The sequence below is a fragment of the Dermochelys coriacea genome, chromosome 5 (assembly GCF_009764565.3).
Source record: "Dermochelys coriacea isolate rDerCor1 chromosome 5, rDerCor1.pri.v4, whole genome shotgun sequence".
Taxonomy (NCBI): Eukaryota; Metazoa; Chordata; order Testudines; family Dermochelyidae; genus Dermochelys; species Dermochelys coriacea.
Window position 1 is genome coordinate 93,172,505 of NC_050072.1, and position 27,737 is coordinate 93,200,241.

The following is a 27,737-nucleotide window of genomic DNA, read 5'->3' on the forward strand; positions in this document are numbered from 1 at the left end:
AGAAAGGACCAGGTTTGTGAGTGAGAAGAGAAAGAAGAGCACAATAAGGATAGACCAGAGCATGGAACATACTATAGGTAGTGAAAGGAGACAAACAGATACCTGTTAGGATAAAGTTGCATATAGCCTTAAGAGGCTTTAGATACCAAGGAGAAATAAATAAGCAAAAACAAACTAAGAAGCTAATGAGAAGGAAAGATCATGTAGAGCACTGGAAAGGCGCCTACTTTATGCAGAAAGACCTAGAAATGTCAAGTAAAATGTTCCGACAAAATTTAAGTGAGATTTTCATTCATTATCTGACACTCCTGGTAGTAGTCCATTAATGGTTTCTGTGATGGGTTCGGTCACAGAGACCTGTTGGGATTGTCACCTGATGTGCTGAGACTACCTTTGAGCCTGTTTTGTCTACCATTTTGGGCCTCCAGAACCCTGTCTTGTTGAGCCAGACACATCAGTGTGCTCCAACACAGACCTAGGGTCTGAACCATTCGCCCCAAAGCTGCAGACTTAACTGAAAATGGCTTAGCAAGAGTTCCTGTCTCCAGCACCAGACACCCAACAGGATCCAAACCCCAAATAAATCTTTTACTTTGTATAAAGCTTATTCAGGATAAACTCATAAATTGTTCACCCTCTATAACACTGATAGAGAGATGTGCACAGCTGTTTGCTCCCCCAGGTATTAATTACTTACTCTGGGTTAATAAGCAAAAAGTGATTTTATTAAGTATAAAAAGTAGGATTTAAGCAGTTCCAAGTAATAACAGACAGAACAAAGTAAGTTACCAAGCAAAATTAAACAAAACACGCAAGTATAAGCCTAATATATTAAGAAACTGACTGCAGATAAAATCTCACCCCCAGAGATGTTCCAGTAAGCTTCTTTCACAGACTGGACTCTTTCCGAGTCTGGGTCCAGCAATCACTCACACCCCTGTAGTTACTATCCTTTGTTCCTGTTTCTTTCAGGTATCCTTGGGGGTGGAGAGGCTCTCCCTTTAGACAGCTGAAGACAAAATGGAGGGGTCTCCCAGGGGTTTAAATAGACTTTCTCTTGTGCGTGGAGGCCCCTTTGTTCTGTGAAAAATCACAGCAACAAGATGGAGTTTGTAGCCACCTGGGCAAGTCACATGTCCATGAATGATTCAGCTCTTTGCAAGCTGACACCATTGTTTACATGTTAATTTGAATGTTCCCAGGAAAGCTCAGATGTGGATTGACATCTCCCAAAGTCCGTTGTCAGTTAAGTGTTTCTTGATTGGACACTTTCTGAGAATAGTTCTTTCTCAAGAAGCTGATCAAATGCATTGCTGAGGCTACTTTAGAATCAAACACATTGAGATACAAGTACATAGCCAATATTCATGCCTTCAAATACAAACATGATACACACATACAGACAGCATAATCATAACCAGCAAACTGCAACCTTTCCCCACTTGACACCCTCTGTACGAGAGCTGGTGCAACCATAGGACCCTGGTTGCAACAATGATCTATACGGTTACAGTTCATGTCAATAATGTCACAGTTTCCTTAAAAGTCAGATCCTACTTAATCAAAATGCAGTATTCTTACTTCACGACCAACTAATCTTTATCATGGACTCAATGCTGCACGGTGTGAAGCATTCTAGCTCTGTTGCAGCAGAGCACCATGCTTACATGCCCTACTGGATTAGGGCCACAGTGCTCCACACTGTGCAGCATTGAGCCCCATATCAATAATAATAATACATGATAGTTGCTATCCAGTTAACATAATAGTTTGTTTTCAGCTTAACTTCTTTAACGGAGTCTACAGTATCCTTCAAGATAGGGCTGCATTCTTTGTCAACAGCAACAGTCTTAAACACTGCTCTTGTCATTTAGCAACAAGTAAACTATATGTGATAATTGGAATCTCTAAAAGATGACCTACAAAGGGAAAATGGTTCCCCTCTGTTGCTCCATTATGTATAAACAAGGCCATAAAGGTGTATGTGGGGCGGCGGCAGGGTGTGTGTGTGTTTTCTAGTGTTTTTTTTTTTTTTTTTTTTAATCTTAGAAACACTAGGAATGTTTAGTGTTTTTTCTTGGTTTTGCTGGAGCGCTCCTTGGAGGTCTTAGATGTGGACTGCAGTCAAATATCTGAGTGGATCTTAAATTGCTGTAACTTTACATCATCTTTCAGCCCAATGTAATTACACTTGCTGAGGTCTTGTCAAAATTGCATCCGTTTAACTAAAGGTGTGATTTTGAAATGTAGTTAAACTGGTTCAAAACCCTATGTGGATACTCAGTTCAGTTTAAACCTGGCTCAGTTCTTACCCAGTTAAACTAAACTGACACTTGGTAAATTGAATTCAGCGTGTCTACACAGGAGTTTTGTATCTGTTCAACTAAACTGGCTTTCAAACTGATTTAAAGATAAACTGAGGTAATTCTGAATATATCTATCATTTACTAGGCAGAGCTGGGAATTTAATATAGTTTAGAACTTCTGATTCAACTTTAAAATTAAGTTCAAAAGTCTTAATCAGAAAGAGAAAGACAGAAAAGAAAGGGGAGCAGGTGGAGAAATGGGTATAACACTTGCTACCTGAGACCTACATCTGAAAAACTCCTTTTAATTAAAATCAGAAGTAATTTTTAGTTATGTTTTGTTTTTCTTTTGGGACTATTTATAAGTGATGTAATACACTTTATATACAATTTTAACAATTCCTTTTCTCCTAAGGGTTAGCTATTTTATAATCACAGACTGGACACTTTAGGGAGTGTATCACTGTTTCTTGGGTGGCTGGAATACTCGGCCATCAGCCTGGTAGTTACCAGTGTGACCAAAGAGCAGCAATATCCTAGCACAATGCAAACAATGTATCTTATTGGGTTAAATAAAACAATATATTAAAATCAGTTTATTAACAAAAACTATTTAAAATATTTGCATAAACATTGTTATATCAGAAGCTTTTCATTTATATTATCATAATAGCTGAGTCTGTTCCTATCAAACGTTTTGTTTCTCCTATGGAAGCAGAATTGTGCAAGGTTTGGCTGGCCAGAGTTTGATGTCACACAGATGTAAATGTCCCAAATTAGTTCCAGAATTATGCCAGAATCTGCCCCTCTAACTGCAAAACTTCAGCTTTCCTATGTTCAAACTGTAGCAATAGGAAAATGACAAAAGGAAAAAGTTAACTCCCTGCACCAAAGAACTTTTTTATACCAAATGACATAGCACTTGTAGTCAGAAATTGATGCAGAAAAACTAGCTGGGAAAAGGGAAAGGACTAGGAGCAGGGCAAGAAGAAAAAGAGCAAAGTGGAGAAGGGGAGTATGAGTTGAAAGAACATTGTCAAGATACTCTTAATTTTTTTTTTTTAAATCTACTTCCCCTTACTAATATCTATACTGTAGCGGGGAGGTGTAATTCTCAATTGGGGTAGATGAACACGCTAGCTCTGGTCAATCTGACATACTGAAAATAGCAGTGTACCACAACAGCTCACACTTGCCACCCAAATACAATCCTGTTTTGAGATCCTGGTTATGTGCTCAGAAGGCTAGACCGGGGTGGCCAACCCAGGGCTCTGAAGCCACAGGCGGCTCTTCAGAAGTTAATATGCAGCTCCTTGTATAGGCAGACTCTGGGGCTGGAACTACAGGCACCAACTTTTCAATGTGCTGGGAGGTGCTCACTGCTCAACCCGTGGCACAGGCCCTACCCTCAACTTCACCCCTTCCTGGCCCCTCTCCTGAGTCTGCAGTGCCCTTGCTCCTCCTGCCCAGAGCCTCCTGTATGCCATGAAACAGCTGATTGGGAGGTGTGGAGAGGGAGGAAGAGGTGCTAATCGGTGGGGCTGCTGGTGGGTGGAAGGCACTGGGAGCGGGGTGGGGGGAAGCTGATGGGGGGGCTGCTGAGGTATTACTGTGGCTCTTTGGGAGTGTACATTGGTACATTCTGGCAGCTCCTCAAGCTCAGGTTGACCACCCCTGGGCTAGACAGTGCTGCGATGACTACATTGCTATTTTTAGCATGTCAGCTTGAGCAAAGTTAGTGTGTATACCCAACTTGGCAAGTATACCTCCCATCTACAATGCGTACATAGCCTGTAGAGGGAAGAAAATAGAACAGTTGTAAAAATCCTATGTTTACGGTTCGTTTCACTTTCTGGTTCTCATATGCTGCTAGCTAAAAGGTGTGAGATGGGTTCACACCAGTGTAGTTTAATGTCTCTGAACAAATACGTTGTTTCTTTGGTCCCCTGAGAAAATGGCAAGAAAAAAAAAGACGTTGAAACTCGACAAACTGACTCTTCCTTATCGTCTGGACTGAAAGGAGTAGGTGGATCAAGAAACCTTACTTTCTTAATGAACTTTCCCCCACACTTGACTAATTCTATGATGAGGACCCTCTCTAGTGCATTAGTAAATCATTCTCCACAACCAGGCTGCAGTAAATTACTTGTTCCCATTTTCTTAAATGTTCTCATTGAATCATGGCATTAGTAATCGGCCTCATTCAAACTGAAAATTTATAAAAGGGCTGTTCCAAACAATGTGGAACTGTGTAATTCTTAATATTTGTAAGAACACATTATTTTGTGATATCCCCAATTGTACAACTGCTTTGTAGGTGGGATTCAAATATATGTAAAACATAGATTAGCTCCTGGGTTACCCCAAATCGTGTGTCTCTAACCTGTGGACTGCAAATGAAATTCTGATCCCCAATCTGATGCTTGATTTCTGTATAAAATGCTGTTTCAAGACAATTTCCACTGCTGTACATTGCGGGAACTGTTATATTCAGGGCAACTGCACCTATATTTCCACCCCCACGCTCCAGCAAGAGCACCCATTCTCAGGCTGTCAGCTCCCTAGCTATTGCCTCTCTTGGGTGGAGATCCACATCTCTCTGCCGTCTGACCATACGTCCAGGCTGCACAGTTCACTGCCTTTACTATGTATTTTCTAGCACAGTCTGCCTAAACAGATCTGTTTGCTTTCTTTTCAGAGACTGGTAACAGAGGAGGTGCTAGGTTGACCTATGTCAACATGTCCACATAGGGGACATTCCCTCTTCCAGTTAGCCTGTATACAATATAATACCCTAGTTTTGCTACCAGTTACCCCTACTGTGTGGTAACATATCTAGTTACCACACAGTTCGTCCTATACCTTAACAATGGTATGGCTGTGGATGCTTCTGTTATAGTTCTGCAGCCTTTCAAAATGGTGAATGTTTATGACAGAAAGATCCCGAGTAAAGATTCCAGGATTGGCTGCTGAGTGGACAAAGTAGTTCAGCTCTAAGGAAATCCCCATGAGGAAGGGGGTGAAACAGTCTTCACTGCCAGCCTTGGAGTGGTTGGGGAGCTGAGACTGCATTAATCCTATGGTTTTAGCACACTTTAAATATGTATAGAAGTATAGAGTATAGAATTTTCTATATAGCAGCAGATCCTCCTCTTGCCCTATTCCTTTGCATTAGAGCATAGGGAGCCACTGCCACTCCATACCACGCAAGGAACAAGCCCCATTTTCTGCTCTGATATGCGGGCTTGCACCAATTTTGCTGGCAAGACGCCACAGGAGTGGTGGAGGCAGGGAACAGGATTTGCCCTTCACTCTGATCTTTTTCTGGGTAGGTGACTAATTTGTGGGAGTGTAGTGATGTAAATTCCAAAATCCGGCCATACTATTATTTGTCTAGTTTTACCATCCAGCAAATTCTTCCCCTGATTGACCGCTCTACCTGGGTCATTAACAAGGTTTGAATGCAGAATCTTCATCTATATGTTGCACATCTCTTCCAGTAGGGGTAACTGGTAGCAAAACTAGGGTATTATATTGTATACAGGCCAACTGGAAGAGGGAATGTGGCACTTTACCAATGGGTTATACAGCTTTTTGACTGTAAGTCAGCAGTGGAATGGTGGGTAACAATTTCCCAGGATTCTATTCCTTGGGCTGGGTGCAGAGTGGAGGCTAGGGCTCCAGCCAGCACAACCAAGCCGGTAACTTGGCAGGGATCCTGGAAAGCACTGTGGCAAAGTAGATATGATAGTACCAGACTGGAGATTTACACCCTATACTAAGCAGATCCGCCTGGATCTTTTGCAACCTCTCAGGTATCACTAGAACAATGATTTTCAACCTGTGGTCCATGGACCCTGGGGGTCCACAGATTATATCTAAGGGGTCTGCGATGGTGGTTATGATAGAACAGTGGTTTTCAACTGGGGGTCCACAGAGGAGGTCTAAGATTTCCCAAGGGCTACATTCCTCTATTTGAAGTTTTTTTAGGGGTCTGCAAATGAAAAACGGTTGAAAACCACTGATCTATGGCAGTGGGAATGGGGTGAGAACTATTTACACCCCCTAAGCTATGAGACCCTGGCTGTCTCACACACACCTGACAATTTACCAGTTATGGGGGGAGTGGGGCAAGTGATGTGACGAAGCTGCCACATGCATGTGTCAGGTGAGATGCATGACACCATGCCCTAGCAGCTCTGCATAAAGGGGACGCAGATTTTCGCTCGTTGGGGCGGGTGGGCTGTACTTGGTGCTTTACCTTACTTGTGCCAGAGTCGGGCATGACGCCTACCCACACGGCCTGGAGCGCAGCTATCTCCGGGCCCCTTGCTGTGCAACATACACGTTGCAGAGTGAAACCAGTGGGCCTGCCTGCTTCAGAAGCCCCAGCAATGAACAAGTCCTGGGCACCGTGCACGCTGCGTGTGCTGCGCTGGCAGTGCCACGGACCCTCGTCTCCACCCGGAGACAGCGGAGCACCGAGAAAGAGGGAGGCGGAGGCGGAGGCGGGACTCTCCTAGGTTCCAAGCAAGACAGTCAGGAACCACTGAGGTCTCTCCCTCCGACGCTCAAGCAGAAGGCCAAAGGCCGCACATGCGCACTAAGCAAAGCGAACGCAACGCACCATCGCTCTAGCCCGGTCAGGTGACATGCGCAGGCGCACTGGCTATGCATGCGAACCGGAAGGAGTCTCACAGCGGCTAATCTAGAGCCTACGGTGGATCTGGTTGCGCACTGCTATCAAGTTGATACTGCGCAACACTCGTTGCGCATGCGCGCTAGGTTGACCTATCTGCCCCACGCCCGGCGAGACAACATCCCTTTCTAGTAACTTCCCTCATTCGCAACGTCATCTGTGCGCGCCGCGCCTGAAAGGGGTTGTTTCCGTTTAACTCTCCGGGAGTGAGAGTGTCGCGAGTGTTTCTTGGTGGCGGCGCGCGAGGCAGCGGCGGTGAGGGGCCGGGTTTACCTAGCGTGCCCCGCGCGGCGAGAGCGAGCCAGCCAGCCAGCCAGCCCTCGAGTAAGCAGTCCCCTCCCCCGCCATGGCCGAGAGCGGAGAGAGCCCCCCCGGGGGCCGCAGCTCCCCGGATTCCCCCGCCCCGGGAGGAGGAGCCGCCGCCGCCGCCGCCGCCGCCTCGGAGCCGCGGATCATCAAAGTCACCGTGAAAACCCCCAAAGAGAAGGAGGAGTTCGCGGTGTCCGAGACCAGCAACGTGCGGCAGGTGAGGGGGGCGGGCCCGGGAGGCCGTGCCGGTAGCAGCGCCGGTGGGGAGGTGGGCGAGGCCGCGCAGCTTCCTGCCCCCCGACTGAGTTTCCGAGCCCTGGGGAGCCACTGCCGCCCTGCTCCCGTGGGGAGAGGCTGAGGTTGGCAGCACTCTCCCGCAGCCGAGCCTAGCCGCAGTGCGGGGGCCTCCTAGCCAAGCCAGAGCCCTGGCGGGTGACGAAGCAGCGCCCCGCTGTGTTACCCTGTGCGCTGCCGCTGCCTGCCCTGGCCCTGAGTATGGCCCGCTATAGCACGGCTAGCGCTGCTGCGAGCCGCCGGGGCCGACTCGCCCACTGGCGGTGAGTCCTCAGCTCCGGTCTCTGTAGTCCCGTCGGCGAGAGGAGATGAGTGGCTTTAGCTCTCATACGGTGAGCTGAGCCTAAGCCCAGCCAGCTGAGCCTTGGCCTCGACCTGACACGCATAGTGCATGGGTTACCAGTTAGGCAGAGGTTGAGGATGAGAGAGGATAGTTACAGCCTTCACCTGACAGTCCTCGTGGCTGAAGAAAGGGGTGCAGCGTGTAGTTTAGTTAGGGGGTGTGCACGTGATGTCTTTACCCAAAAAGAGTATTACCCCTTAAAATTATATTGATAAGGATGCTGCCAGTGAAATGCAGCCACAGCTGTGTGGGAATGTGCTGGTGTCATTACACAGTAGTTTCTCCAATGGTATAGTCTAATGATCATGAGCTGTTAGGATCTTTTTCTGTGTTCTAATGAAAATCAATTCGTTCCTTTGCACCTTGGGTTCATAGGGAAGAATGCCATTCTTGAATCAACCCCATTTCCTGTGATACTTAAGTCTTTCTTTAGAGACCTTCCATCCAAATACGGATCAGGCCTGATTCTATTTAGCTTAGGAGAACCATGAAGTTCTGTGGCTGCAGGGCCTAGGATATGAACAGTTAAACTGCAAAGCATCTAGCTGTAGAGTAGTTGTTTTCCTGCTGGTGATGGATACAGACTTTGCCACACTAATGGAGCTGCAAAAACCCAAAAAACGTTACCCATGAGAGCTTGTTTCATGCTCTTATTAAAAAGTGCTTAATTTTTGCACATCACTGGAACATTCAATGTATGCAACTTAAATTTAACTCCATAATGACTTCAACCAAAATGGTAGCCGCCTTTTCTAAGCCTTTGCAACTAGGTGTTTTGGAACATGCCCAGTGTGTAGAAAATTGCACCAGCTGCCTACTGGCCGAAGATCATAACTTCCTAGCCAGATAAGGATATAAAGGACAAGATGGGAGCTCCAGTAGCAAGACTTAAGATCAACAATCTGGTTAAAAGCACAGCCAGCCTCTTGCTGCTACTAGGAAGGGGTAAGATGATGAAATTTCTATCAAGGCATTCCCTTTGGGCCCTGCTTAGGAATTTCATTTTGTTTTTTTAGATCAGTTTCTGGCTGATAGGCCAGAAGTTTCATCATCGTCTTCCTCTTGGCTGCTTTGCCTGTTAGGGATGGTCTATGGTACAGAATTAGGTCAGCTTAACTACATCTTTGAGTTGTGAAAAATTTCATTCCCTGTTCAATGTAATTAAGATGACTTAAGCCCTGCTGTAGAAACTGCTAATTACTAACCTAACTACTGCTTGTCAGAGTTGGATTTGAAGTTGAACCCCTTCCGAGTTGGATTTGAAGTTGAACCCCTTCCATCTCTAATATTTGTCTACACTGCAGTAGCATGTCCAGTGTAGACATACTCTTAGTTTTTCCAGAGCCACCTGACTGCTGCAGTGGGGTAGGCTCTCTGCTACGCTGCCTACAAGCTTCATTTTTGGACTCTTCTTGCCTAGTCAAAATTCCAGAGTGCTTTGATACTTCTGGCTGCTTTCCTAAGCAGCAGCTGTGTGAAACTGACAAATTTTTTTCATTTCCCCCTTGACCTGAGAGTTCTGAATAGCAGTAGTGAAACTGATTAGTCTTATTTCACTCTTTTGTCAAAACTTTGCAACTTTCAACATTAGAGCTGAGATATTCAAAGCCTTTTCAGGGATGTAGACAAATCTTTAGTTGAAATTAATAGGCAATATGTCTCTTTTCTCCTAGGTGGCTTTGAGCATTTAGCCTAGAGTTGTTTGGGGGCTACAAATAACAACTCTGCATCATTTTACATCTGGAAATTTGTTTTTCAGAGTTCTTGTGTTCTGTATAGGAACTAGTTTAGGACTCTCACTTGCCATGAAAAGCTTTACACTTGCCAATGGATTTTCCAAGTCCTGCTTAGGTAGTATAGTAATGAGTTCATTATAAGTATCTGGGTAGACCAATGTACTTATGCGTGACTTTTTATCATTAAATATTATTCCTTGGATCTATATATGAAATACATGTACAGTAGATCTATAAATTCTGACTACTTTTTAAAAATGTGATATTTTAATGTAGATGTACTCTTTGTGGATATAGACTAACACGGCTGCTACTCTGAAACCTGTCTTTGCTACTAGACAGCTGTCTAAAAATTGGAATACTTATAAACTAGTTAATGGAGTAATGAAATATTTTCCCAAAATAAACATAAGTTTTGGACGTCAGGTGATTTACAGAATATATATACCTACTTAAATTGCAAATACTTAAGCAAATTAGTTAAAATTAGATCCTACTTTTTACCTCATAAGACCTTGAGTGAAATGCTGGCCCCATTGAAATCAATGGCAAAAGCTACCATATACGTCAGTGGGGCCAGGGTTTCATCTCTGCAATAGTTGATGGCCCTGCTAACATCTGAGGATGTAAGGTCTGAAGCTCCTGTAATACTTTAGATATTAGCAGCTCTTGCTATACAATCACATTAACCTGTTGTTGTTGCTCACTGTCAGCAATGGATGCAGTTGAACCAGTGCTAGAAATGGATTATTTTAAGTGTAGACATGATCAAATAGTTTTGAACACCAGCTGCATCTGTTGCTGACACATAGTCAGCAATGGGTCCTTTTGCTGGTGTAGGCAGGGACAATGATGTGCTCCATAGCTGCAGGAAAAACATAGAAATTAGGTGAGGGTCTGAACTTGTGTTGGCAGATTCAATAGCCTTTCAGTTCACCTTAGACTGTATATCTGTAACCAACATAATAATCCCTTAGTCATTTGAGACTTTATTTTTGAAGTTCATTTTAAGAAAAGTGTACTGCACAGTGAGTTCTGGAATAGAACAGTGTGACAGTACCCAGGGTTGAGACACCTCACCATCAACTGCCCTTAGTGTGAGGAAGTCTTGTTTGTGCTTGCGGTGTGGTGGATTAGTTCCCTGAAACCACCAGCATCTGGCAGCACAAGCATTGACTTCCAGGCCTCCGCAGGCCTTGCTCTGTCTGTACAGATAGCGAGAAATAGCAAACACTAACCCCCATCCTCAGAGCATTTCTGCAGTGTCCAGCCCCTTATTCACTGAACACTCATCGAATTACCAGGTCTGCTGTTCCCAAAGAAACAGTACAGACCAGCTTATAAGCTTCAACTCTGGATCACCACTGTGCTTAGCATCACAATGCTTAGATATATCTATAGTGAAAACAAGAATAAGTTCATAATCAAAAAACAGAGATTCATGTTACCATGATAAGAATACAAATGGTTACACAAAAAACAAAATCATAACCTGCTTTTTAAAAACTAAACTTAACTAGCAAGTTATCTTCTTATCTGAAGAAGATTATCTCACCCGAAGTTCTCTCCAGTGTTTTCAGCCAAGCCTGGTTGAGATCCCACTTTCATGAAGCAAATTCACTGTCCACTTACTTCCTAAGTGAGGGATAACGGGGTGTCTTTTGTCCCCCAATTACAGCGGAGAAACCTTTGATATTCCTGCCTTTCCTCCTCTGTTTGCTTCTTCCTATTACTTTTCTCTCTCAAGTTTTTCTGTAGTCCTTCATTAGCATTGTGAAACATACAATACTTAATTTACATGTAAACGGTCAACTATATAAACATTTCTTTTCTGACAGAAAACCTGTTTTTCATTTTTACTGGTAACCTGTCCCTGGATAACAGATGTTTCGGAACATAATTTTCTGTATATATAAAAACAGCTACGATTATGTCACAGAATCCGTGACTTGCATTGACCTCTGTGACATTTTCTGCCTTGGGGCTGGAGCTCCCAGCCAGGCCCCTTCCCCCGCAGCTCCCACCCCCACACTGATGGGGGCACCCTGCAGCTGTCCAGCTGGGGGCAACAGGTGAGTCCTGCAGCTGCCCAGTCGGGGTATGTGGTGGGGACTCGCCTCCCTATTTTGTCAGGGATATTTTTAGTGAAAGTCAGGGACGGGCCACAAGCTTCCATGAATTTTTGTTTATTGACCGTGGCCTGTCCATGACTTTTACTAAAAATATCGGTAATAAAAATGTAGCCTTGTATATAAATAACTCCTTACACAGCATTCCTACATGTATTTCACAATGATAGCAATGACCAGTGTGACACCAATTTTTATGAGACCTCACGTGACACTCTTTGGTGAATTAGTCTGGATCTTGCATGTACATGCTATGTCTACACTACACAGCTTTTTAGTGACATGGATCTATCGCTACAGCCATACCGCTAAAAGTCGCGCAGTGTAGCTACTCTTTGTCGTCTCTTCTGCTGACAAAAACTTCCACCCCCGACGAGTGGGGTTAGCTTTGTCGGCAAGAGTGCTGTTCACACCGTGCTTGTTGTTGGCAAAACTTTTGTCTTTTGGGGGTGTTTTTTATTTTTTAACACTTCTAAAAGATAAAAGTTTTGTCGTTCAATTGCCAGTGTGGATAAAGCCCCAGTATAGGGTGTATTTAAGCCAGGAGGGAATGTGTCTAGAGTGTTTTTGTGGCATCCAGGAAACACCAGAGCACAACAGCTTCTTGGGGGACCATTACACCCATGCATAGATTAGAGCAGCGCTTAGACTGCTCTAACTTGCATCAAAACCCAAATAAGCTGTAGCTAGCCTAGTTGACCATAAAGGTGGAATATTGCCATGCCTCTCTTTCCCAGCACCTTTGTTTCTGTGCTGAACGCAGCTGGGCTTGACCCAAGGACTGGGGCCTATAGCTTCATTGTTTTTGAAATGGGTCTACTACTAAACTTGCACAACTGTACAAAGATTAGTAGTATATTGAGAGATAAGGAATAGCTGTAAACCTGCTGACTCCAGACTAGGTACATTATTTGGCTAGGTCTTTCATCTTTTGTTTGAAGAATCAATCACAGATATAGGAGCTTGCTGACTGCTCTTCCAGAAGATGCACATTGCAGAACGTTCTTGTATTCAAGGGAATGATTTTGTTAGTTCTTTTTCAGTTGAATTGTTTTAAGAAGAGATGTTTTAGGAGCGGTCGTAGGGAAGAGGGCAAAAGTGGGGGCTGGGGGAGAGGAAGTCATTTTAAGGGCCTGTTGTTCCTTAAATAATCTCTCCTCCTATTTAAAGAATGACTTAAACTGTGTTTGAATGGTAAAGGATGTTAGAATCGTACACCTTAAACAACTTTACTCTTTTCATTTTTAGGCAGTTTACCTTGGAGGAGTTAAAGCTCTCTGGGCATTCACTGGTGTGCTTCTTTGTGTTTCTGAGCTCATGCTCTCTGTTAACCTTTCATGCAATCCAGAGTTGAAGTTGGCAATGTTCAAGGTTCTGAGTGTAGGGAGTTCACTGTTTCCATCCACCTACACATACACAAAAATCCCCAAATGTCAAGTCATGCATTATTTTGTAAATACTACAGTCCTGGCAGAAAAATGCAGCCTGCTTTATCTTTTTAACTTGTACACAAACAGTCTACTTACATATTAAAATGCTCCAAAACATGCATAGAAATATTCTATAGATTGTTTGTAGTAGTCAAGGCACTCTTACTTTAGGATCCTGTATTTAAGTGGTTATAACTCTTGCAAAAAATTACCCTCAGGACTGAAATTTTTATTTGTCCTAAGCTCACAGGTAAATCTTCTCTTGGTAAGGTTAGTACAATGCAACTTAAATTATGAAACCATAGAGAAAAATTTCAAGTGTTTCTGTGCTCTCATGATTCCTTTTTTAAATTTCAGCTTTACCATACAGTGTTTCTTGTCCTCTTTGAATTGTGTTTGAGATGTTTGGAGTAATTTCCAATAACTTAAAAATAAGATGCCATGTATTTTAAAATAATGTGCTGTGCACATTACACTGTACTCAATTTTAAAATGCTGGAATGCCTTTTTACAAGCATACATGCACATGTATCTCTTATTCTGTAGTTCTGCATGATAAAAAGATGGCTGTTTGTGCATTGGTGTTCTTTTTATCTTAAAAACACCCAAAGGGGAAAAGCTATTCATGGAACACTATAGTTGAATGTTTAAATGCATAAATCATGCAATTCAAAATTGTTATTGGTTCCCACAATTGCAGCTTAGCCACATTCCACATATTAAGGCCTGATGTTGAACAGTATTAACGTAATTATAAAACTATATATATATGAAAGGGAACAGAATGTTGGCACTATATTTTCATATTCCTGATGTGTGCAATTTGCTTTCAATTTCTGTAAACTAGTGTAAATCCTTTCTCAGTGGTTTTCTAGCAGTCCACAGATTGATGAATGGTATAACATAGATGTGGCTTTCATCAACCTAGGTTCACTCTCAAAACTACTGAAGTCACATAATAGTCAGTTATTGCTCTCTCCAGCTATTGATAGTGTGATCTGTCTGATTGCTTTCTTCTAGTTAAGCAGCTGAGTGCATAAAAGTTTCAAAAATGGAGTAAAAATTTGACTTGTTTTCTTTTGAGTATACTTCTATTCCCTAAACTACACGTTAAAACCCATCAAACTTGCAGCCAACTCATGTGAACTGACTCATTCTTGCAAATCATCAACTCTTCATGCATTTCTTTTTCTTAAAAACAAACAAACAAAAAAACACTGCTGGGATGAATTACACAGCACTTCATCACTTAAATTCTTTCTCCCACATTCTGGAAACTTGATTTAAAAGCTGTTCAAGAGCAACAAAAAGGTACTGCTTGGTTTGGTAATGATGACATTTTTTAAAAAAAAATATGTATTTACTTTTCTCCAAAATCTGGATCAGGTAGAAAGTGCCATATTTAAAAAACAAAACGAAAAAACTTTATACAATCAAGAATTTTACCAACATTTTTCTGATAAATGATTGACAGACAAAATAGTTAAGCATCAAACAGCTGTAAGAATAAGGGTCTGACATTTCTTGTAATCAAATATGATTTTTGAGTGATAATTCTGAATTAAGTAAATTGCCTATGCTCCATCACTTTTTTCTGTAAATCAGAATTGTCATGAAAGTTTATAAACCAAAGCACAAAATCTAATTTTCTGTCCTTGATGGGGTTTTTTAAAAAAATCATTCACCCTGGGTCTGTTGGGAAAGCAGAACTTTGAAGGGCTGCTCTAAATATTGTTATGAATTCAGTCCACAAGGAAAAACTAATCAATGAAATACTTTGTTGCAGAGGAATCATTGACAGAATGGCAGTGGGTGCTCAGATGCTTGATTTGGTTAGGTGAAATCTTGGACCACATTCTAAAGTACTAAGGATTGCGTGCTGAGAAGGAGGAAAAAATTCTTTGTTTGGACCTGCCCTTGTTGATGGGGTTGGTAACTTATGTTCCTTATCACTAAAATTTACCATACCAAAGAAATATTACTTTCAGTAGCTGAAACAAAGCAGTCTAATAAAAAGTTATGTCAGACTTTAAGATAAGGTTAGTTGAACTTTAATAAAATCCCTTTTAAGATAGTTCTGGTGTTGCCTAAAATAAATCTACTAGCTTTTCTTTGTAGGTTACTATGTTTTTGGTTCTGTAATGCCTAATTTATAATTAGGTGGAAAAACTAACCTGTGGATGCAGTGTATGTATTTTTTCTCAAGCAAACACTTGCCATTTTATGAGCATTAGAACTTGAACTCATTTAGTTTTCTCAGTAAGAATGCCACTAAATTGTCTAACTCTGGTAAGTTTAAATTTAACGCCTTTGTAGCACTCGTATGCTAAAAAGGACACTTGGCTGAGTTCTCAAAGTGTTGTTCTCCTTCAAAAAGTGATAGTTAACATGGAATCTCATTATGCCTTTCTAGTGATTTGTTAGTTCCGGATCATTTTGCTGAGTTTATAGGAATATCATGCTCTTTGTCACTTGATCTCAAACCACTTTACAAAAGAGGTGAGGATAATTATCCCTATTTTACAGATGGTGAAATTGAGGCACAGAGTTGAAGTGATTTGCCCAGTAGTACCCAGCAGTAGAATTGGGATTAGAATCTCCTGGGTCCCAGTCCAGTGCTCTGTCCACTATGCTACATTGCCTCACTAGTAAATTTTTTTTAAACTGACAACCTTACAAATTCAGCCAAGGAATTGGGGGAAAAAAATTCTTTCCTGCTCTCTCTAATCACAAGAAAATACAATTCTGCAGCTTTTACGGGATTGCCCAGATTTAATTTAGGTATTTGGACTATCAAGTAGAATATTGATTCCTTTGTGTAAGACAGAGGGAATGTCTACACTATAAACTTAAATTGATCTATGTTAGGTTGATTTACAGCCAGTGATTCATGTCCGCATAACCCTTCTTCTATTGGTGGTGTCTTCACTTGGAGTTCTTCCACTGACTTAAGAGGGGCAGTGTGGGGGCTGACAGCCAGGGCTCTCAGTTCCGCACGCAGCTCCCTGCCAGGAGCTGGGCTCCCCTCCCCATCCTCCTTCTCCCCCTGGGCTCCCTGCGGGGAACAGGGCAGCCACCCCTGGCTTCTTGGCTCCCCGTTGTGCTCTTGGCTCTCCACCCAGAGCATGGCAGCTGACCAGACTCTGGGCGCGGAGCTCCCTCTCGGGTACAGCCATGCTCCACTAGGGAGCTGAGAGCCTTGAGGAGTAGCCAGGCTAGGGGAGATCTGCATCCAGTGTCCAGTTGGTTGCACCATTCCCAGCAGGGAGCTGAGAAGCCTGGTGTGGCTGCTCTGTTCCTGGCGGGGTGATGAGAAGCCTGGTGCCAGCGGAGTAGTGAAATTGACAAGAATGACAAGCAGTACTTATAAGTAACAGAATGTATACAGAGACATTGTGTCACCCTAAATACACTGAAATAAGCCCTGGGGGTCTCGTGGAGGTGGAGTTATGTCAGTGTACTAGGGCATTTACCTCAGCGGGAGCAAGCTGTGGTATGTACACTGACATAATTAGGTCAGCCTAATGCTGTAGTGTAGGCCAGACCTGAATGGAATCCAGCTAATTCTTTTAGCTGTGTTGCCTCTATTTTTAATAGGAATAAATAATAGTAAAAACTTATTTGTCATTATAGATGAGACTTGGAAGATAACAGGGAGCTGCTCTGAATAAGGTGATGTCAGTCTTTGAAATAGAACTGCACTTTAAATGACTTTTAGGAACATAAATCTTGTAACTCTTTCACCCAGCTACAAAGCCTGGACAGTCTCTCCTGTAGTGTGGGGACTGCATGTATTTCACTGTTCAAAACAAAAGTCCTCTGCTTGGAAGAGCGAGCGGCTTTCACTTTCTTATTTAGATATATAAAGTTGCAGGCTGGGATTTTCAACAGGCCAAAAGGTGTTTGGTGCCCAGCTTTCATGGGAGTTGGGTGTCTAATTCTCTAGGCCTCTTTGAAAATCCTTGCTATAATAGCTCATAGTTATGAGTTGTATAGGTACTCTCCATGGCTAGGCCACGATTGGTTGGAAATGAGGAGTGGTCTTTCTGGATAGTTTTATTCCCTTGGTTTTATTCCTTTTATTTCATAACACTCTTTGTCTTCAGTCAGCACATGAATGGGCACCAATGCATCCACAATTGCTGTTTTTTTATTGCTTCCCAGAGTCAGCAGACAATGTTTGGCTTACCATGTGAGGCTGTGGAAAGGCAGCTCAGGTTCCTCATTTTTTAATTTTCCCTAGAATGTTTTTTTCTGATTTATTTTTTTAAAATGTCCTCCCTCACAAAAAAGTATCTCATAATGTATCGTTTCACATACTGAAATTCAGAAGAATGAATGTGATTATTTGTCCATTGTGCCTGGTTAAAAGGCGCAACTAGCAGCTCCTCTGTGCCAAATTCTAGTGTAGAACCTGTTTGAGAAGGGTTTATTATATTGGCAGTTGCATTGCAGATTGAGAAGCTAATGAAAAACAATAACTTTGTCCAGGAATGGGAGATTAGGCTGCTGGCGATAGTTATAAGTCACCTGTATTAAAAAGTGGTTTCTGGGGTACCCATTGTTCAACCTTGTGTTCTGTTTCGGTGGGTGGGTTGGTTGGGTTTTCAAGTGCATTATAAACTGGCAATCTGTTAGCTGTTTGGCTTGGATATTCTTGGCTTCCGTTCGCCATCCAGAAAAACTATTGCTGAAAATCACAAATAATGGCTTGGATTTTCTTCAGTGTTTCTGGGCTTCCCATTGTGTTAACAGATTAAATTCTAAAAAGAGGGATACTGTATCTCCGTTGTGCATAACCATATAATTGCGGCTATTGCAAATGCAGATGATCTTTATGTAGTGAGCTGCTTGATGCAATCTGCTAGGTTCCCAAAATGGCTCACGGTTCGGAATAGTTTTACTACGTAGGCAGAAGAGATTGCTTGACCAATTCCGTGGCCGAGGTATGTCATGTAGGAATTGTTTGTGCCCTAGCTTGCCAGGGGCTGTTAGCATTTTCACCACTGGCATAGTCTCCCATCTTTTGTGTTTCCTTTGTGGGTCATCTGAAAACCATAGATATGTCAGAGAGAAGGGAGTGGTGGTGGTGCTGCTTTTGATTGATGCACTGGATAGTGTGTGGTTATAGAGTAGCAGCCGTGTTAGTCTGTATTCGCAAAAAGGAAAAGGAGTACTTGTGGCACCTTAGAGACTAACAAATTTTAAAGTACTCCAAGTACTCCTTTTCTTTTCGTGTGGTTATATAATCTCCCACAAATTCTTCAATGTCTTGACCTCTTGAATGAGTAGTCCCTTCTAGAAATTGGGTCATAGCAAATTAGACTTGATTTAAGATTAAATTTAAAGTTAATACTAATGTTCATTTATTATAACTTTAATAATTTTTCTTCAGCTTTAAAGATGTCACTAAAGTGTTTTACCAGTCACTACTATTTTTATGACAAATCAGCACGTGTAAATAGCAGTATCTAAAATTTGTCTTTTGACCAGGAAGTAGCCATCAAGGTCAATTAAGGTTAAAAAGCCCCCTAAAAAGAAAATTCTGAGCCATAATTTACTTTAGACCTTCATCCTGAGATCAGTTCCATGTGTGAAGAGCTCTATTGACTTAATAAATCTTTGTGTAGGCACAGAGTTTTCTTGCCTTCACTGCCACAACACTACCTTTTTGTTTGTCTCATCCATCTGTTGTCTTATCTTTTTTGTCAGATTACAAATTCTTTGGAGTAGGAACTGTCACTTTCTATGTTTATACGGTGTCTAGCTCAATGGGACCTGACTTGGTTGGTCCGTAGGTGCTACTGCAGTATAAATGAATAACTCATTTTTGGATCAATATCTTGGGGTCTTGCATGGAATGAGAATTCACTTTTATCTCCAGTTAAAGCATGATTTCTTTAAAAATTAAATAATAAAAATGGCAAGCTTCTGAAAGATTTTTAAAAGCCTAAAATCTTCCAAGAAATTTAGCTTACAATCTTAGTCCTTAAATCAAGAAATAAATTGAAAGGTTTGAATTTTCACAATATGTCACCAGCTTGTCAAAATCTCTTCCTTTTCCCTTTAAAATTAAATGCATTTATTACTTTTGTGAGGTGCTGTCCATATAGCACCTATCCACAGAGTAGATGAAGCACAGACAGGTGGCAGTCCAAGCTTACTTATGTAGCCCCGGCATGCTGCAATCAGGGCCTGCAAGGATCACCACTAGAGGGCAGAGAGCAAAATAGTTAGCTTGCCTTGTCATTCTGTTTTCTGAGACTGCCAACAAAAGATGGCTTTGGTGCCATTGGTTGTATGTTTTTTTCTTTGTTTTGTGGTGTGGAGGTATGTTCAATATAACTAGGCTGATAGGATGCATCGAACGCATCCGATGAAGTGAGCTGTAGCTCAATAATTATGCTCAAATAAATTTGTTAGTCTCTAAGGTGCCACAAGTACTCCTTTTCTTTTTGTGAATACAGACTAACACGGCTGCTACTCTGAAACCTAACATAATCATAGGATGCAAACAAACTTTGGTCACTGCTAATTAGAACTAGTGATCTGGATGTTGAAAATGTTGCATATCACTATCAGTTCCACTGAGTCATTCCTGTTCTTTTGCCTGATTTCTTTAAATGTGTTCTATCATTTTTTCTTCTGGTGATAAGAATAGAAACTTAAGACAAGGAAAAGCATATGCAACAGCTGTCACAGTTCAGGGCAGTTGCACCAGTAGTTCTCCCCTCTGTGGTCCACCAAGAGCACCCACTCTGGGCTCCTAACCCTTCAGTTGTCACCTCTCTTGGGCAGATACCTACATTTCTCTCCCTCCTGTTTCTTGCCAATAGTCCTATTGATACCATTGTATAAAATCAATAGTAGATGGCTATGCGTAATAGCTTTGCATGTGTTATTGCTTGTCTTTTACATAGTGCTACATGCATTTACTAGAACTGTCATTCATCAGCTTTATGTTGCCTTTAAAAACATCAATAGTTTTACCTATGCTTGTCTTCGGGGCTTTTATTATAACCTGCCAGGACCAGCATATGTAGAGTCACTGTTCAGGAACTCGCAAATGGTCCACAATATTACTTGTACTTGCGCTTGTCTTCAGTATAATCTGCCTTTTGTATTAATTCTTATTCAGTGCTGGTCTTTGGTTTTCCTTTTCTTGTTTTGTTTGTGGTGGTGTTATAGTCGAAAATCATTAAAAGCCTTTCTTGAGGAATAATTAATAGTTCTTACTTATTTTATACAGACACCACTTAACTTCATTACATCTGTGTTGGGTGGTGGGAAGTAACGGACACCCCGGGGTGAAATAGGGCCCTGAGGCATGCCTCCTATTTCCTTGATTTCCGCAGCCAACACTGTGATATTCCCAGCAAGCCAGACTTTTCTAAACAGAGGTGGGGAATTTGCATTAACCTCTCCCTAGGTATTCCCCAGGAAATCCATTTAACACTTATTAATGCAAAAGTCCATTCTTGTCTAGCATAGTCTTTTGAAATCCCAGGCATCACATCACATCCTCCTGTCCCTCTCCCCCAGGTTACATTCAATCCTGTCCCACAATAATATATAAACTTTGCATTTCATACAATGGACCTCAAAGATGCATATTCTTAGGAGACCTTAAGTTTAGGTAAGAAATTGCTACAGCTGTCACAGTAACTGCTTTCCATAACTTTGTAAATAACACACCAGCACTGTAAAGCTAATGCATAGTACGATGTACAGAAGTTAAGTGGTGAAATGATAGACTACACAGAAGTATTACAAAATAATGTTGCTGTATAACCCCCATAAGAGCAAGAAAATTGAGTTAGATGGCCATGGTAGCATTAGCTCAGCTTAGTTGTGTTTCTGTTATATGTGCTTTGGCCATAGGAATTTGGCCCCATTTCAGTACATGGCAATAATATAAGAACGCTGGAAACGCTTCCTTCTGTGAAGTTGTAACAAGCCTAACATTATGTTAATACTACATTGTCAAAAATGGGTTTTACTTAATGTGAAAATGCTGTTTTCAAATACTTACATCTGTTACAGATGTTGAGTTACACCTCTTACATATACACCTATACAAAATTATACGAGAAAAGCTATAATTGAAAAAGATAACCAAGATTTTTTTTTCCTCATTCCTTGACATTTAAGCTTTTGTTGTATACATGGCTGGTGCAGGAAAGGATTTAAAGTTAATCACTTTCTAACACTATTGATTGACATACTGTTTAACTATTTTGAATGTACAAATAGGAATGATCTGACTTCATAGTCATTGTCAAAAATAAAAAACTGAGGGAGCATTTAATAAAGGGGGCATATATTGTATAAACTTGAAAATAGTAAACATGTGCAAAATAACTTCACCAAATCGCAAAAGTTTTTTAAAATAGAATAGTTAATGCACTGATTACACATAATCACATTAACTTTTTCTTTCTAATATCTAGTTTAAGGAAGAAATCTCTAAGCGTTTCAAGTCCCACACAGATCAACTTGTATTAATATTTGCTGGAAAAATTTTAAAAGATCAAGATACTCTGACCCAGCATGGGATTCACGATGGACTCACTGTTCACCTTGTCATCAAAACACAAAACAGGTAACTTTGCTGATAAGATGTCTTTTATTCTTTAGCTGTAAGAAACCAAATAAATATTCTCCTTTCCCAGTTAGACACCTCTTATTGTGCAATTACTAGATCTCAAAAAAAAAAAAAAAAGCAGTATTCTTACTCCTGGTCCTGAGGTCCCTTGGAAAAACATAGGTGGAAATCTCCGAACTCTTGAAGTTTTTTGTTCCCTAAATGCTGCAATAGCAGGATAGTGTGAGTGTCGGCCTCCTCTCTTGGCAGTCATGTGCCACCTTCTGAACTTCACCACTGCACTTAAAACTTTCCAGTCAGCTCCTCTTGACTTTAGTCAGTGAAAACTCCTTCCAGGAGCTGAGCCTCTACAGTCACAGTGCTCTTTTCATGAGTATTGCTTGCCATGTTCCTCCCTTCTAGATGGGTTTAGGTTGCTAATAATAAAAAAACAAACTTTCTGTTCTTTGAGCACTCAATTCTGGCACTTGAGTGCTGAACACCAGCATTATTTGTTGCCCTATAGCTTCTTAGGTGTTTCAGTTTTCACCTCTCCAGGATGAAGGCAGCCGGTTCAGCAACTTCAAACCATGCCCAACTGGCAGAAGAATATCTGCAAAAGATGAACACATCAGCTGTGTTGTTTACCTTTTAAGTCAATCTCCAGGTGTAGAGCAGAAGCCCTGTTGGAATTATTTTTATTGATAATACAGGCATCACCAGGACACCAGTTTAATCTTAAATTCCTTTATTAAATTCAAAGGCTGAATGCCATTTATACAGCTGCTCCAAATGTGCCTTAAATGCCTAAGCAATCATATATCCATACAGTAACATGTAGTTATAAGCATTGTTCAGGTACTTACTACAGGATTAGACTGAGGACACTCAAACCCATGTTGGCTGGCTTCAGCTGGACAGCAGGTACTAGTAATGATCCTTTTATACTTTATGTATCAGAACCTATGTGACTATAGTCACTAATATGAATTTCTTTTTTTGTTAAAGCCACATAGAACCACCCCTGATGATTGGGGCTTCTTCTTCAAGACTTTTCACCTGTTTTATCAGTTACCTTCCAGGTCCAGTGTTTCCAGTTAAGCCACATTCCAAGCCCAGTATGTTCAATTAAGCATACCATTTTTCAAGGCCTTCCCACAACTGCTAACCACCTACACGTCGTACAAACTGCAAATCATCTGTTTTCTTTAGCCAAGACAATTTAATGTTGTCTAATCATACAATCATATGGCTGCTTTTACAGGCCTTTTGTGCAACGAAGGGCAGTTCCATTGCAGTTGTCTAGGGCGCACGTAAGCAGTGCTCCAGGGATGTTCCTTACCTTCTGCAACAGCGAACTGCACCAGAAGCAGCTGAGGGGATGTTCACATTTTTGGGACTGGCCCAGATCATTTCAGCAAAGGACAGATTGACCTGTCCAAAGCTGAGCTGATCCGTCAAGTGCAGGCCTGCTATCCTGACACTGCAAATGAGAAATCTGCCATGACCAAGTTTTGGAACAGACTTGGTCATAAATTAGTAGCCAGGTTTACATAATTGTGCTCCCATTTTCTGAAGAGTTCTAACTCTGAATAGACAGTAGTGTACAGTACATGTTACAACACTTGCAACCTGAAATGACTCAGTTTTGTTTGTATTGGCTGTAGACTGTTTATAGTTGTATCCACAATTGGCCTTCATCAGATTGGAATTGCTACAGTGTCCCAGCTAGAAATGGTTCGGTAGGACAGGCTTTTACTTTGCACTGTCAGATAATTTGGATGTCTGGATGGTTTTGTTTCTCTCAATTTACTTCCAACGTTTGAGCAGAAAACAATAGGAAGGGAAATGGATTGGTACCTGCTGTTGCTCAGAAAACAGCTGAAGCTTATCAGAAATAATGGCTGTGGTACTGTGTTAATTGCTTCTGTGACTGGCTGAAATCCTACTCAAGGTTCCAGCTGCAGTGAGGGGTGGGGTTTCGGATCTCAGTGAAAACATCAGCTTGGAATGATAAAACATGCACGATCACCTTTTTAACCCTATTTGCGTTTAAATCTTTCCTTTTAGAGATTGTGTTTGGAGAATCTTGAGATTCTGGTTTTTGTCTGGGCTGGGGCTATGAGTTTAATATCCAGTTGGGCAGAAAATAGAAATACTCAAAGCATGTTCTAAATAAATCACTCAAGCCAGATTACTTTCTGTCCATATTTAAATAATGGTATTGACTCAATATATGAGAATAGTCATAATTTATATTCTGGTTATTTCATGCTAAATTGTCTCTGGATCCTTCCAGAAATCTTTTAAATTGCCTCAGTAAAGTGGGTTATAGTTTTAACTTTATTTTTCAGATCACAAGATTATCCAGTACAGCAAACGAACCCCACTGGGAATACTTCTACCACATCGACATCAAGCAGTAGTACCTCCACACCAGCCTCAACAAACAGCAGTCCTTTTGGTTTGGGTACAATCTTTATCTGCTAACTTTGTGGGTTAAGAACACTGCCCTTCCCTCAGTTGTTATAGCCCATTTAGAGGAAAGGGTTCAATTTCAGCATTTAATCGTAGGAATCTTATTTCCTTGAAATTTTCCTCTGTGGAAAATCGTGCATACATGAAATACTCCATACTGGAATACATGGAATACTCCATACTCCTGTACTGCTGCTGCTTCATACAGCATGTCAACAAATAGCAAGGTGCAGCTGGTGTTTCATTCCAGCATTACTGGTAATGTGAAAATTCTAGAGCTCCCTGTGAGCTGTGCATGCTCTACAACGGGGTGGCCAGCCTGTGGTTCCGGAGCCGCATGCGGCTCTTCAGAGGTTAATATGTGGCTCCTTGCATAGGCGCTGACTCCGGGGCTGGAGCTACAGATGTGAACTTTCCATTGTGCTGGGTGTGGGGGGCGGGGTGCTCACTGCTCAACCCCCTGCTCTGCCCCAGGCCCTGCCCCCACTCCACCCCTTCCCCCAAGGCCACTGCCCCTTCCCCAAGCCTGCCATGCCCTTGCTCCTCCCCCTCCCCCACAGAGCCTTCTGAGCATGCGAAACAGCTGATTGTGGCAGGCAGGAGGTACTGACTGGTGGGGCCATGGACAGGCAGGAGGGGCTGGGGACTGAAGGCAAGGAGCTAATGGGGGATGGGGGGAGGGCTGCTGACATATTACTGTGGCTCTTTGGCAATGTACATTGGTAAATTCTGGCTCCTTCTCAGGCTCATGTTGGCCACCCCTGCTCTACAATGTATCTGGATTGGTCCAAGGAGTGGAGGACACTGCAGAAATTGTGCCCTGGTGTCACCCAGATTGTGAACAACAGTGACAAAACTGTTAACCCACCTACAAGCATACTTCTCTGACCAAATCAAATCACTGGGCCTAATAGCTCTATCTTACCTTCTCTTCTGGAGCATACATTTCCCAGGCACAGACAGGCTCCTGTTCTGCAGCTGAAAAGTGGTTTTCTCCTGCTACCCGCACCAGACTTAACACTGGTGTTTCAGGCCCTCTATCTCGTTTCATTTTCTGAAAAATGAATAGAATAAAAAAGTTAAACTTAGTAAGCATTTGCTGTTATGAGTTTAAAGTGGCTCAGATTTTCACAAGTGATTTTAGTTGCCACAATTTTGGGCCAGTTTGAAGTTATGCAATTTAGACAGTGTGAAGATTGTAGAAAACTGTTTTACCTTATTTTTAGTATCTGATGCATTAGGAACTGGAAAGAGTTCTCCTTTATCAAAATAAAAGGAAAATATACTGTATTGTAATGCTATCATACTTACTCTCTGTTAAATTTTAAATGACTCTTGCAAATAGGTTCTTTCAGACATGCATGTATATACTGCATGGTTTACAAGGGAGAAATTTTTGAAATCTTAAGTCACAGACATCAACATTACTAGAGTGGTAATAACATGTATGTCTTATCCAAAGTATTGATTGTCAGCAAAATGTCTTCATTATTAAAACAGACATTGGAGGAAGGACTCTTTTTTTTAGTGTCTGGGCAGGATGGAATTCCCACTGTTTTGCATTGTCTGGAAATTTGGGTGTTACATTAAAGTATTTTGTATTTAAGAAAAGTTGTCCAGATGAAATTGATTTAGAAATGTAATAAAAGCAGAAAGTTCAGGTTTTTGTTTTTGTTTTTCTCACCCCTTAAGGTGGCCTCGGAGGACTTGCAGGTCTGAGTAGCCTGGGCCTGAATACATCTAACTTTTCAGAGTTACAAAGTCAGATGCAGCGACAGCTCATGTCCAACCCGGAAATGATGGTTCAGATAATGGAAAATCCCTTTGTTCAGAGCATGCTTTCAAATCCTGACCTGATGAGGCAGTTAATTATGGCCAATCCTCAAATGCAGCAATTGATACAGCGAAATCCAGAGATCAGTCACATGCTTAATAATCCTGATATAATGAGACAAGTATGTTGAAAGTTCTCTGTAAATTAATAAACTTTAAAATTCTTTAATTAAATTAAATGTGCTGACTTGAGTGTTTGAAGTATTGCTGAGAAATTTAGGATCATATAGGAAAACTCATAGAATGCTACTCTAGGCAAATACTGTTGATTTTTTTTTTCTAGTCACTAATATCTGAAATAGTTCAATGTGTTGTCTTTAATGTTAAATAATTTATAACATTCCCTGGAGAGTATTTCAGGATTACATAACTAAATTTTTTGAAGTTAAACTAGGACAGAACTTGTGTGCACTTTAGATCTCCTATTTCCTTTGAGAAAGGAGAGTTGTTATACAGCCAATAATGTACCTGCCAAAAAAAACTAACACTGCTTTAATCTAAATTTTAGTACTTCAGTCAGATTTTAAATACAGTTGAAAGCTGCCGGCATACTTCTACACTGTAGAGGCTTTTAAGACACAAACTGATGGATACTGTGGATTTGAGAAACTGGGTATTTATTTCAAATGGTTCTTATTTGGAAGCAGCATACTATATTTCTGGGTTGAAACAATATTTAGTAAATTCACTAATTCTGTTCGAATAGAAATGAACTTGGACGCAACTTTCTGTGTCTTCCTTCCTCTCTCTTGCCCAGTACAATCAATTCATACTGTTTGTATCAGTACTATATAACTAAAATGTTTCAACATTTTACAATTTTGACAAAATGGCAGATGAAAATTCAGTTGTCTTAATTTTCTAATGATTCCAACAAGAAAAATTCTTGCTCTAGTTCTAACAGCAGTTCAAACTAACTGCAGTGGGTTAGATAATCTGTAAATAGCTGTTATAATGGAGGCACTGCTTCAGATGTTTTCACTTTAGAATGAATTTTTTTTACTAATACAAATTAAATGTTCCTTAGACCCTAGAACTTGCGAGAAACCCTGCAATGATGCAGGAAATGATGAGAAACCAAGACCGAGCCTTGAGCAACCTTGAGAGTATACCAGGTGGATACAATGCCTTGCGACGCATGTACACAGATATTCAGGAGCCAATGTTGAATGCAGCCCAAGAGCAGGTGAGAAATGGGTACATACAACCTAATATTAAATCAGTTTCTCAGAAGTGAAGGAAATTATGCACTGTTTAAACAAGCATTCAAGAAAATGTAATTTGGTGCTAGAAGTCACTGCACCTTCTATTTCCATTTGTAGAAGTAGGGCTGCAGAAATCCCAAACTCTCAACCTTGAAAGAGTAAAGTGTTTGTTTCTTGGTTTTGTGACAGTTTGAAAGTCAGTGACTATGGCATGTGCTGTTTCATAAAGGAACACTTAACTTGAAGTTTCTGAAATTGACTTAAATTCCTAAAAGTTTTTAAAAGTACTCTTTAAATAGGTTCAGGAAATTCTGTCTTAGATTCCTTATGAACAGTTTCCGAAGTCTTTTTTGCTGCTTTTCTTAAAGTATTTTCAACAAGAGAGAAACTC

General features: G+C 41.3%; 2 protein-coding genes across 4 annotated transcripts in view; one reads left to right on the forward strand and one right to left on the reverse strand.

The window, feature by feature from the left end:
• Positions 1–6,556: 6,556 nt before the first annotated feature.
• The window catches only part of UBQLN1 (ubiquilin 1), a 36,132-nt gene continuing 14,951 nt past the window's right edge, over positions 6,557–27,737 (forward strand). Inside the window, exons 1-5 of one of the 3 annotated variants that reach the window (XM_038403446.2) lie at positions 6,557–7,531; positions 21,697–21,848; positions 24,185–24,300; positions 26,001–26,263; positions 27,169–27,327. In XM_038403446.2, the coding sequence (XP_038259374.1) occupies positions 7,352–7,531; positions 21,697–21,848; positions 24,185–24,300; positions 26,001–26,263; positions 27,169–27,327 (870 nt within the window). In that variant the 5' untranslated portion in view covers positions 6,557–7,351. The remainder of the gene's footprint in view (positions 7,532–21,696; positions 21,849–24,184; positions 24,301–26,000; positions 26,264–27,168; positions 27,328–27,737) is intronic. The other 2 variants (XM_038403447.2, XM_043515167.1) reach the window with 2 other exon arrangements.
• Positions 21,842–27,737, reverse strand: part of IDNK (IDNK gluconokinase) — a 43,885-nt gene continuing 37,989 nt past the window's right edge. The window contains exons 6-7 of the mRNA XM_038403456.2: positions 25,234–25,362; positions 21,842–22,443 (exon numbers count right to left, since the gene is read on the reverse strand). Coding sequence (XP_038259384.1) covers positions 22,414–22,443; positions 25,234–25,362 — 159 coding nt within the window. The 3' untranslated portion in view covers positions 21,842–22,413. The remainder of the gene's footprint in view (positions 22,444–25,233; positions 25,363–27,737) is intronic.